Here is a 12,799-nt window from a genome sequence, read left to right on the forward strand (position 1 = left end):
ACATTGATCAGTGCATTTGGGGTCAGATTTGTCTGCCACAATGTTGTAGTCCCGCTAAAAATCGCAGATTGCCACCATTACCAGTAAAAACAATTAAAAAAATAAATAAATAAAAGTCCCTAAATCTATCCCGTAGTTTGTAGACGCAGTAAATTTTGCGCAAACCAATCAATATACACCTATATGTAGAAGAATATATATCGGCCTAAACTGATGAGAAAAATAATTTTTTTTATTTTTTTGTATGTGTATTATAGCAGAAGGTAAAAAAAAAATATTTTTTTCTAAATTGTCGGTCTTTTTTTTGTTTATAGCGCAAAAAATAAAAACCGCAGAGGTGATCAAATACCACCAAAAGAAAGCTCTATTTGTGGGGGAAAAGGGACGTCAATTTTGTTTGGGTACAGCATCGCACGACCGTGCAATTGTCAGTTTAAGGGGGCAAATCCTTCCAGGGCTGAAGTGGTTAAAGCAAAATAACTTAAAAAATGTAATGCAATCTATGCCAGAAAGGTGCAAAGCTGTTAATGCTTCTAAAGACTGTTCAACCAGATATTGGCCATTTGGTGTATAGATGCCTGCATGATTTGTTTTTAATAGATAGGTTATTAATAGTATCAAACGGCATTCTTCATTAAATTTGAAATAAAATTGTTTATAACATAACAAATGCCAGCACTTTGAGTAAACATATAACAAATTTTGTTCATTATTGTACAAAAGCCAATGGGCATTTCACCCCCTGAGTATCCATTCTTAACCAGAAAATTAGCAATGCTTGGCCTGACTCTTTAAGCAGATCATACATAGTTAGGTCACCTTTACTTCTATTTTCCTACATTTGCAAGATGAAATGAACACAATTTAACGGCTTGATTACTTTTGCCCTTAGAGCAAGCTGGTCCTGGGTATGTCGGTAATTGTAACAATTTCTTATTGGTGGCCTTGTGTCCTACTGAAAATTAGTCTATCGACTGAATTGCTTATGATCTTCTGTTTCTGTTTCCAGAAGGATTACCAGACTCAAGTAACTGTAATAAGAAAATCGATGCTTTTAATATAAATGTGATGAAATGTTATAACCCCATTACCAGGCTTTGTAGAGACAGCAATAATGTCTCAGTCTGTTGATTTTCTCCGTGTTGGTCCTCCATGTTATCCTTGGGAAAGCCTAATATTCAGACAAGCTGCAGATGGATCTGGGCTGCATTACTAAAACCTGCTCTCAAAGCCAAACCCGTGTGGTCTTATTATAACTAAACAGGGGTTCACATTACAATATCTTGGATATCTAAACATTTACATCCATACAGGGATGGATGTATGACCTTAGACAAAGTCTGTCTGCATCCAGGGCCATGCATCCATCCCTGCACAACTGTAAATAATTTTGAACAGGCTGCTGGTTGTGGCTGCACAAAACACTTGTCACTTTTGGCGTATAAACACACACAATTCTGCACAGTGTATGGGCCTCTACAAGCATGTGAATGAGCCCTGTTGAGATCCCAACTCAAATCTCCCATTTATCTCTATGGAGTGTGTGCATGCACCTGTCCTATGGAGCACAACAGTCAGGAAAAACAAATTAAAAAAACACAATCCAATTCAGCTTACAGTCAGTTTAGAGGGGGCAGTGTTGCATTTGAGGTCTGATTTTTTTTTGCCTACTACCAAGGGGGGGCATAGGGAGTTATTTTAATATGTAGCTCAACTTTAAAGCGGTATTGAATCCCAAACCAAAAAGGTTATATATTGCATCTTACCAAACATTAGATGTGGTGGCTGCATTTGTTTTCTTCTACATTATAGATTAATATTTAATGCTTACCATGCAGCCTGTGTTCCTAGGTTGTCATCCATTTTAGGCTCAGTTAAGCTTGTGGCACGATGTTACTATTTTATGCCATTACTAGAGTGTGTAATACATGAGCTCTCTTGGTATTACATTTAAAGACCTTCCTTTATTTCCCCCCAATGTTCAGTAATCTATTGAGTGAAGACCCCCTTCTCTACAGTAAACCAAATGCTGAGGTTGTTTAACATATCTATCAAAGCAAACATAAAAAGATAAAGAAACTGTACAAATGTTCCTAAAATTAGGTACAAAAATGATAATTTTCAACAAGATCTCTATCAGAATGTCTACTCTATGGGAGGATCTAGACTTCAAAAGCAATACACATTAATAAGGATGCCACTCGGAAACCGTTTTTATGTTCAGGGACCTTGAGTTGGAATAAACTACAGATTATACTCACCAGGGCCCAGAGAGCTGGCAACAGATGAAGTTTACAGCAAGCACCGAGTATTGCCAAGGCAGTGTCTGGCATCTCTGTAAAACAAACACAGACCAATATCCATTACACAGCAACCAGGGCATTGTGTGGAAGTGACATTTTCCAACATTTAGACAACTGACACAAATTACTCTCGCATACAGCAAAACACCTGCAGGAAAAAGGCTGAGACGGGAGCAGCCATTTCCTACCTCAAGAAAAATACTATTTCTGAGGCAGCTATATTGTGAACAGAATCAGCTTTACTGCCGCAGAACTAGCAAGTGTGATATGAAACAGCCAATGGCTGCTTCCATAACAGCCCGATCCCACTGTTTTCCATACCATTACAAATCCTCTTTAAAAGGGGTTGTAAAGGTTCGTCATACTTACCTGCTCTGTGCAAGGGATTTGCACAGAGGGGCCCAGGATCCTCCTCTTCTGGGGTCCCCCAGCGGCGCTCCTCTTCGCAAGTGCCCCAGAGAGACCTGCATTCCCTGGGGGCACTCGTGCAAGCGTGCTCCCAAGTCCTGCCGCTGCATCCATTGACACAAACAGTAGGACTCGGTCCCACCCCCCACCTCCTGTGTCACTGTCTTTGTTAACAGCAGAGGGAGCCAATGCTCCTGCTGCTATCAATACAGCGAATGAGAATCCGAGACAGCGGCTGGAGCTGCTCTGCTCGTCCCCGTCACTGGAACGATCGGGTTCAGGTAAAATACATTCTATATATTTTTACCTTAATGTATAGGATGCATTAAGGTGAAAAACCTTGAGGGTTTACAACCTCTTTAAAGTGGACCTGAAAGAAAAAAATAAAGATCTGCTATGTTATAAGGAAACTCTAAAACCGTTTTTTTTTTTTTTTATCCTGACATACACTTTCAGTACATTCCTGCATTACATGCATATTTCCCTTGATTTACACATTTATAACCCTGCAAGTGCAGAAAAAAGATTTCAGGATCTGATAGATTTGTTAGTGTATTTAAATCTGCTAGTTCGTCTAAACACTCCCCAACCCCATACTGCTGTCTAAATCTGCCCCCCCCTCGTGCTCATTCATCCAGAATTGTGTCCTAATATCACCAGAGGAAAACAAAAGGGAAAATCTACTATAGTAACAAACATATTTATATATATTTATATTTGGTCCAGGGACACATTGTACACCTTTGCTGCCATTGTGCTCTTGCTGGGTGTCCAGTGTGCTCCTGTTCCTTTAAGGGGGATTGGGCTGCCTCCAGGCCCACCTGCCCCTCATCTATCCATTTAATGCATGTGCTTCCATTGTGGAGATGCTTATAAATTCAGTAGCGTTAGGACTGCAAGCATACACAGGGTGCCGTGAAGAGGCCTTGCAGCTTATGCATGCGTTTGCAAGTGCGTGCCAACTAAACCCCTGTTTTTTTACACAGACTGTTGGACAGGTTAATTTGGTCAGTTGGCAGACTGGTTGGTGAGTTGAGCTATGGAATGTTCTGTTTTTGTCTTTCATGAAAATCTACTATACCCACAAAACATTCATGTGTGTATGCATTTTGCATTTACACAGCTAATAATGTGCCAATAAAGATTCGTGCCCCTGGGAATGGAAGATAACTAAGACTGGGGCAAGGGCCTTGCTGAAATCCTGGGAAACTAATCAGGCCAAAGGGAAGGGTGATATCATGGTAATGGCACTCGCTGACCAATGAGAAGAAAGGCATTAGGTGACCTGCAGAGTGGAGTGTCTTCAGATCCAGAATGTGGTGAACTTGTACACTGGGCTTGGGAATTCTGTATAGGTTCAAATAGAAACCTTGAAAGCGTTCCTTGCTTGGGACTGAAGCAACAACCCTCTGCAAAAGTGGCTGCTGAACAGCACTAAGCGGTCTGCTAGTCTGTGTGGAGAGTGTGGCAAATTTAAGGGCATAAAAGCAGGAAGGCAGAGTGTGAAACTCCAGTTTGTTGCCCCTGGAAAGGATACCCTGGACCCAGACATCTTACATTTCCTGGGACCAGATGGCCAACATACATTTACTCTGACAAGTGTGGGTGCGCCCCTTCATTGGCAGCAGGGCTTGTAGCCAGACTCGGCTGACTTGAAGGATCAAGTCTTAAAAAAAGTTTGTTCCAAAATTTAGTTTGGAGCTGAAGGCCTGAGAGGGATAAAAGGAACTTTTCCTAACCTCAGAAGTAGAAAGTTTTGCAGTGTGAATTCTAGTTTGCCAAGGAGGGACAAAATAGATCTTCTCTTTAAAAGGGCATACGCTTTAGCCATTTCTTGCATGGGAGCTCAGCTGACCAGCATTTTAGCTAAAGAATCCTCCACATATGTATGGAGAGAAGGCTCATCCCTGAGATCTGGTGGAGCATATCCGCCAAGCCAATTACGCAGTAGTGCAATTCTGTAGTCCAGACAGCAAGAGTCTGAAAACTGCCATGGAAGCAAGCACAGGTTTTATGGCAGGGCCAGCTAAAGAAAAAAAAAAAGAGGTCTAAAGTGGGCATTTTAAGTACAGCATCAAGAATTTCAATGGTATATTCAATAGTTAAGATCGGATTAAAATTTCACCCGAGACATCTCATCCTAATCCAATTTCTCAGAAGGAGAGTTAGGATCATCTTGGTCTACTTCCTTCTCAGGAAGAGTGTCTGCAGCCAAGGCAAACTAAGAATTTGTCCTAGCCAAGGCATTACACTTACCAGTAACTTGTTTTCCAATAGTCTTTCAGGACAGCACCCGAGAGATCATGGCTCCTCCTCCCACAGGGAACACCTCACCAATCAAATCTTTATCAGGAGGCCTTAAGGTTACTTCCATCAGTTGTTTGAAGAGAACCTCCAGCCCCGGCTGCAACACATAAGTGACAGTTATATCATAGTATTACAGCAACAGAATAAAAAGGGGGGGGTTATTGCTGTCCTGAAAGACTATTGGAAAACATGTTACTGGTAAGTCTAACTTGAATTTCCCCAAAACGTCTTTCAGGACAGCACCCGAGAGGATAATCAAGACTTACCCCATTTAGGGTGGGACAACAGCCTGTAAGACTTTCCTTCCGAAAGCCTGGTCCCCAGTCGTCAGCAGGTCTAACCTATAATGATGGGCAAAGGTCGTCAGACTTGTCCATGTAGCTGCCTCACAGATTTGTTCGGGGGTGGCATCAGCTTTTTCTGCCCAACTCACCGCCAAAGCTCTTGTAGAATGAGCCGAATACCAACTGGACTCTCCTGGCCTGTAAGAGAATAGGCCTCTGAGATAGCCACTCTCAACCATCTGGCAATGGTTCCTCTGGTAGCTTGTCTTCCTTTTTTACTACCAGCAAATTAAACAAATGATGCGTCTGAACGCCTAAAAACCTTAGTGGCTTCCAGGTAACTTAAGACTGTTTTTTAACATCCAAGGTATGGAATAATTCTTCCTTCTTACTCGATGGATTCGAGCAAAAACGTAGGAAGAATCATCTCCCGAGCTTGATTTTGGACCGAAGCGGACTTCGGCAAAAAATTAAGATCCGTCTTCAGAACAATTTGAAAAAAAAAAATAGAAAAAATTGCTCCCTGATTGACAAGGCTTGCAGCTCACTAATTCTTCGAGCTGTCGTTATAGCCACTAAAAAAACTTTTAAAAGTAATCAATTTCAGGGAGGTTAAATGGATGGGTTTGAAAGGTTCCCTGGTCAGGGCCTGTAGAACAACTGATAAGTCCCACTTTGGACAGCTTCTGATCACTACCGGTCTGGACCGGGTGAGGGCTTTAAAGAATCTGATCACTAGGGGTTCTGATGAGATAGATTTTTCCAAAAATACCCCCATTGCGGCAACTTTAAATTTAAGGGTACTGACAGCTAGGGCCTTGTCCGCTCCATCTTGCAGGAACTCCAGGATAGAAGAAATCTCTTAAGGATCTGCCGGATGCTCTGCACCAGGAGTTGAAAACTTTCCAGACTTTGGAATAAATTGCTCCGGTAACACTATTTCTGCTAGATAGGAGGAGAGCAACCAACCTATCCAAAAATCCTTTTTTCCTCAAAAGCTGCTCCTCAGAAGCCAAGCTGTGAGTTTTAGCTTTGCTACATCCTGGTGAAGCAGGGGGACCTTGGATCAACAGGTCTTGTCTCAACGAAAGATGCCAATATGGTTCGAGTTGCATTTGTAGAAGGGATGAAAACCAAGCCCTCTTGGGCCAGAAGGGAGTGATGAGGATTACTGTTGTATCCTCTTTCCGGATTTTTGTTATGACCTGAGGGATAAGCTGAAAAAGGGGAAAAGCGTAGCAGAGGTGAAATTTCCAACTGTGCGCCAGAGCATCTATCCCCAGGTATGACTCGTTTCTGTTCAGGGAGAAGAAGAGAGACACCCAAGTATTTTCCTAAGTTGCAAAGGGATCCACTCTTGGCTGCCCCCATTTTTTCACGATCATATGGAAGATGTCTGGGTTCAATCGCCACTCCATTTTGCATACCTGGTTTCTACTGAGGAAGTCCGCTATCCTGTTTAGAGTCCCCTTTAGGTGGACCACGGACAAGGATAGAGTATGGAGCTCTGCCCATCTTAGAATGCTTCCTGATAGGCACTATAGAGCTCTGCTTCTGGTGCCCCCCCTTGCCTGTTTATGTAGGCCACCGCCGTGGCGTTGTCTGACAGGATCTGTATATGCAATCCCTGAACTTCTTTGGCAAACGTCAGTAAGGACATTTCTATTGCCTTTAGTTCCCTCCAATTTGAGGACCTTACTGCTTCACTTGTGGACCACGAGCCCTGAGTCCACCGACTGCTCATGTGAGCCCCCCAACCCCAGGAGCTGGCATCCATTGTTAATCTTGCTTGGATTGGGAAGGACCCTAACAGACCTGCTGAATACCTTTTGTGATGAAGAAAAATATAGACTCCGCACCAAATAAAATTGTAAGTAAAAAAATGTGAAAAAATAAGTGAAAAAAATTATAAGTGAAAAAAAGATGGTTTAGTAATAAGCTGCTCCCCAAGTTGAGCAAAAATTGATCAATGTAAATGTTACTATGTAGGGGGCGCTAGTGGTTTAACAGTGAAAGAAAAAAAAGAAATTGAGACAAAAAGGTCTCAGTGTAAAAAACTTATTATGAGCATAAAGATAAATGGTGGAAAATAAAAACTTATATCGTACATTGATAGAAAAAGCGATAATGATTAAAGTCCCAATAGCTGAGTGAACACAATAATTGGCAATGAAGAGAAGTGATCTTATAAGATATATTAGTTCCTCTATATAAACAAATGAGAAATCCTTCACCAAGAGTTAAGGTACACCTCGCAGTGGTAGATAGATATCTGCTTACCAGATACCAATGACTCCTTTAGTTAAAAAAAGAGCGCTTTTGCAGGATTGTGCCTGCTCACATGAGACGGCTGGGTGCTGGATGGTATAGGCAGAGAACCCTTCTTGCCTCGGTTGTCAGACATGGGATATGTGAAAGACAATAAAATCTTCCATAGTGTAATACAGTTTATTAAAAATTGTAGAAAACAAAAAGTAAAGCCAAATGGCCGCTTACATTAAAAAGTGCCTACCCGGCACTGGGGCTGCTCGCTCATCTGAGTAAGAATCACAATAGGGATGCCATCATACAGCCTCTTAAATCTTGAGATTTAAGATGTGATGGAACGTTTCTGAAGAAGGAATACGTGCGAGTAGAACTCCACTGTAGGCACCGGAACAATGACTCTCTGGGATTTCAGTTCCTGGATTAGGGACTTCACAGCGAGAGCCTTGGCTGGATCCCTTGGGGTGTTTGCCACCAAGAATCTTTTTGGAGGTTCTACCGTGAATTCGATCACGTATCTCTGGAAGAGCATGTTTACAATAAACTGGTTTGATGTAGTGCCTCTCCACTGTGGAAGAAACTCCTGGAGTCTTCCCCCGACCAGGAGGAAGGAGTCACTGCAGCTTTCCGGAAGTCGCAGGAAGATTGAAGAGCACTCCTCTCCTTCCCACCTTTGGGCTTCTGTAAAGACCATGGTTTCCTTTTGCTCTGCGTTTTCCCTTCGTGCGGTCCTTTTTGAGGCAAAAAAAAAAGGCTTCCGGGTCTGCACCTGCTTCTTCTTGACTGGAAACAATTTCTTTTTATCAGCCGTTTGGTCAAGAATGGATTCTAGTTCAGAACCAAACAGCAAATCACCTGCAAAGGGAATGCTACACAGCCTGATGCCGCGTCCCTGGGCCAGGTTTTTAGCCATAAGGCTCTCCTAGCAGAGTTGGTTAGCGCTGCGGACCTGGCCGATATGCGTATAGATTCTGCTGAGGCATCCGCAATATATGATACTGCTGCAGATAAAGTTGTAAAGGAGTCCAAAATCTCCTGTTTTGGGGAATCTGCAGTAACATGGGCCTTGCTTGGTTAATCCAGTGTTCTAAATTCATGAAAAAAACCCTACAGGAGAAAACAGCCCAAAGTAGCTAAAGGACACAGTCCCTTACCTTGGCCTTGCTGGTGCCTTGGCTTGCCCCCTTATCTGCTGCATTGTCCTCCATAGCAGAGTGTACTGTGGTCGCGTGGTGAAAGAAAGCCTGTTTCCAGATTCAAAAACGCCGCCGCACCGACCAGGAACCGGAAGTTTAAGAAGGCACCTTGGTGACCCTGCCCTCTCTCCCTGCTCTTGCGGACGGAAACGACGCCACTCGCCTGACCCGGAAGTGCTGCCTCTTCCTGTACACAGCACAGGACGTAGCCGAGGACTCTCCTTGGCCGCCAAAACAATGGTGGCTGCTTAGCCTTGCACCGCCGATGTCTCGCGATGTGGGCGGCCAGCCGGGGTCCACTGCAAACCGCCCATCTGCAAGAAAAAAAGGGCAGCACTCCCAGGCAGTACAGACTCTCCCTGAGCACGGAAGGGGGAGAGGGAGCCCACGGGACCATCTAGCAAGAGGCAAGTGGGAGGATCACTCTCCTAGTAAAAAAACTGACAGGTGAGAACCTTTTCTCTCCCAGGAAAGTCCTGAGAGATCATGGCTCCCACCAGAGGTGCTCCTCCGGCTGGAGGAAACACAAAAAAACTGATGGCAGTAACATTAAAGATTTGGCCTACTGATAAAGATTTGATTGATGAGGTGTTTCCTGTGGGAGGAGGAGCCATGATCTCTAGGATGCTGTCCTGAAAGACGTTTTGGGAAATTTAGAATTTGACCCAGTAAGGAGCTTGCTCTAATAAGACTGAAATTCGGCCCATGAAATCAGACATTGCGGCAGAAGATGCCTCTCTAGGTAGGTAGGAAAAAATGTGGAAGGAGGAGCAGAGTGCCCAGCAGGGGTTCAGACTAGGGCCAACTACATGAATAGAGGGTACTAGGGCCCCTGTGAAGAAAGGCTAAGGAGTACTCACAACCTCTGCTGCTGTGGAGAGAAGTGCTGTCATAATCAAATATTTTTTAGGCAAAATATATCTAGGTTCTATGTGCAAGTGGAAAACTATACGTTTAAAAGTACATTTTCCTTCAAATGACAGAGGAATCATGACCCCCTGTGTTTCTCATCGGAATTAATACCTTGCTATGGGGGAATTTTTAATGAGCAATTATTTAGCACCACCACAGATTTCAAGTTTACAACATATACCCAATTTTTGCTAGAATGTATGCATCTATATGCATATTCATAACACGCAAAGACCTTGCATGAACACAAGCAAATGGTGCATGAACGTGAATATGGGTATACATGCGTAAACTTCTTCTTCTAGCCCAGGGTTTCTCAACTCCAGTCCTCAAGGCGCCCCAACAGGTCATGTTTTCAGGCTTTCCATTAGTTTGCACAGGTGATTTGATCAGTTTCACTGTCTTAGTAATTACCACAGCTGTTTCATCTGAAGGAAATCCTGAAAACATGACCTGTTGGGGCGCCTTGAGGACTGGAGTTGAGAAACACTGTTCTAGCCAGTATTGCAATATACGCGCTTACGTGTGTATAGGTTACTACACTTATACAAAAAATGTTCTATTCTGATTTTACAGCTCTGTAGTCACCACTGTATTACTGAACTTTACAAATGTGTGCATTGTTCCATAGAGAACAATGCACCTGTGTTCAGGTCAGAAAAAAACATAATATTTCTTACTCCTGTGTGCAAGAGGCCTTCGGCTACATTCACACCGGCATTAAAGGCCGGGGCAAATTGTAGAGGCAGGAATCAGATTCCTGCTGTGGCTCTTAGCAGCTAGGTGCCGCCATTAGCCCAATTCACCATTATGACAGGCAATACAACAAAACAATTACTCTTGCGCATAAATGTGTAAGCCCGACAGTTCAAAGTTCAGGATGGACGGTAGCTTTCAGCTTTGCTGCCCTCAAGGATATGGATATCCTAGCAATCAGACAAAAAACAGAAAAGAAAGGGCGCACCAGCCTTGTGCATTATCCTTAAAGTTTATTAAGAAAGAACACATAAAAACTACTACTCACAAGGGTAGATGAAAATCACGCTTAAATGATCTATGGCTAGTGAGGCTCTGAAGAAGGTGCTACCTTCGAAATGCATCAGCCAGCAGCGGTCTGCACGTCTTCTCCATAGGTCTGAAGACTGCCATCAGTGGACCGATCACCACTAGCCATAGATCATTTAAGCGTGATTTTCATCTACCCTCGTGAGTAGTAGTTTTTGTGTGTTCTTTCGTAATAAACTTTTTTAAGGATAATGCACAAGGCCGGTGCGCCCTTTCTTTTCTCTTTTTTACCATTATGACAGGTCTTTAGTGGCCGCAGGTTTTCTCAGCTGTCCACACAGCCAGGGATTACCTGTGGCGATTGCTGCTGGACACACTCTGTGCATCCAGCAGAGAAAAATCACAGGTAATCACTGGCTGTGCAGAGAGCCGGGAATGGCTGTGACCATTGGGACCTGTCACCTGAACGGGGCTGGCGGATGCTCCTAGCCACTGAGAGCCACAGCAGGAATCTAAAGATTCCTGCCACTACAAAATCGCAGGTGTGAATGTAGCCTTAGTCATTCTTTCACACACATTTTTGTTCAATTGAGCCTCATACAGTGGGTGGACTCAAGGGCTCCCCTAAAACTGCAGTGAGACTTTGTCTTTTATGTGTGTGCCTTTGGAAGTTTGGAAGTTTCTGTGCAAATGTTAAAATTATCATTTAAATTTGTAAAATCTCTTGCCACCTAGGCCAGACAAATTGACTTTGGTAATACTATTTCTGCTTTCTTTCTACATTTAAATGCTTGACAAAAGCTCCCACTAGAGCTGCAACTCAATCGTTTGATGTCGACATTTCTTCAAATTTCCTTGTGCATTCTGTATCAGTTCACTCTGTATTCCACATCCATAACCTAGTTACATATCAGCGTAAACAGGCTTCATTCTGCAATCGTCTGGTCTTATAGAGGCCAATTTGCTAGGTCCACTTTGTATCAACATTGAGGTCAGGCCTCTATTACCATTTTCATGTATGGTACACAAGGGATAGGCTGTCTAGACGGCTGTAAAGTGTTTTTTTTGTACTTCTGTTAATATTTTTCATATCAGAGAAAGAAAAAAACAATACGCAACCCCACATGCTTATGCTGAAAAAAGTGTAACCAGCTAAACACGACACAGAGAGGTTACAATAAATCATACCATCAGCAATGAATGATACAGCTTCACAGCGGGGGGGGGGGGGGGGATAATCATAACACATGTGCACATGAAGGTTTCTATTTAGTCAGAAAAAAAAAAGTGAATTTCCATTATACCTTGTCTTTTGGCTATTAATTTAAAATCTTTTCTTCAAGTGTATATAACAGCTACAGTATACTTTTTTTTTTTTTGCATAGGGAAATTAAAGAGAAAGTAAACTTCATTTTACCTATAGGTAAGCCTATAAGAAGGCTTACCTATAGGTAGCGTAAAAATCTCCTAAACATACACAGTTTAGGAGATATGTACATTACATGCAGCCAGTGACATCACTGGCGCATGCGCTCTGAAGTAACGGCCACTTGGGCTGTTCCTTCTGAGCCCTGTGCTGTGAACGGCGGCTCCCGTGAGTGACTTCACCCCGGTTCCGGCCAGTCACAGAGCCAGAGCTTGCGAACCCCCTAACTTGAGGGAGGAGGGGGAGACGGACCTCCTATCACAATTTGGATTAGCGGCAAGTATGGGAAGTGTCATCATAATGGGGGATATTAATTATCCAGACAGACTGGGCGGAGGGAACCACGCATTCGTCTAAGGCTCGCCAGTTCCTAAATGTCTTGCAGGACAATTTCATGGGTCAGATGGTAGACGCACCAACTAGAAACAAGGTGTTACTAGATCTACTAATTACCAACAATACAGACCTGATCACAGATGTGGAAATACTGGGCAATTTAGGAAACAGCGATCACAGGTCAATTGACTTCAGTATAAGTCACACAAATAGGAAACACAAGGGGAAAACAAAAGACACTGAACTTATTTCAAAAGAGCCAACTTTCCTAAACAACGAACCTTGCTAGAAGATATAAATTGGGATAAAATCTTAGAAACAAAGAACATGGAGAAGAGATGGGTTTGCTTTAAGAGC

The 12,799-nt window shown here is 43.0% G+C and overlaps 1 protein-coding gene across 5 annotated transcripts in view; it reads right to left on the reverse strand.

The window, feature by feature from the left end:
• Positions 1-12,799, reverse strand: part of GSDME (gasdermin E) — a 502,502-nt gene that overhangs the window by 193,693 nt on the left and 296,010 nt on the right. For all 5 annotated transcript variants that reach the window (XM_073630124.1, XM_073630120.1, XM_073630121.1 and 2 more), the window contains one exon: positions 2,262-2,335. In XM_073630124.1, coding sequence (XP_073486225.1) covers positions 2,262-2,335 — 74 coding nt within the window. The remainder of the gene's footprint in view (positions 1-2,261; positions 2,336-12,799) is intronic.

The sequence above is a fragment of the Aquarana catesbeiana genome, linkage group LG05, assembly GCF_042186555.1.
Source record: "Aquarana catesbeiana isolate 2022-GZ linkage group LG05, ASM4218655v1, whole genome shotgun sequence".
Lineage (NCBI taxonomy): Eukaryota > Metazoa > Chordata > Amphibia > Anura > Ranidae > Aquarana > Aquarana catesbeiana.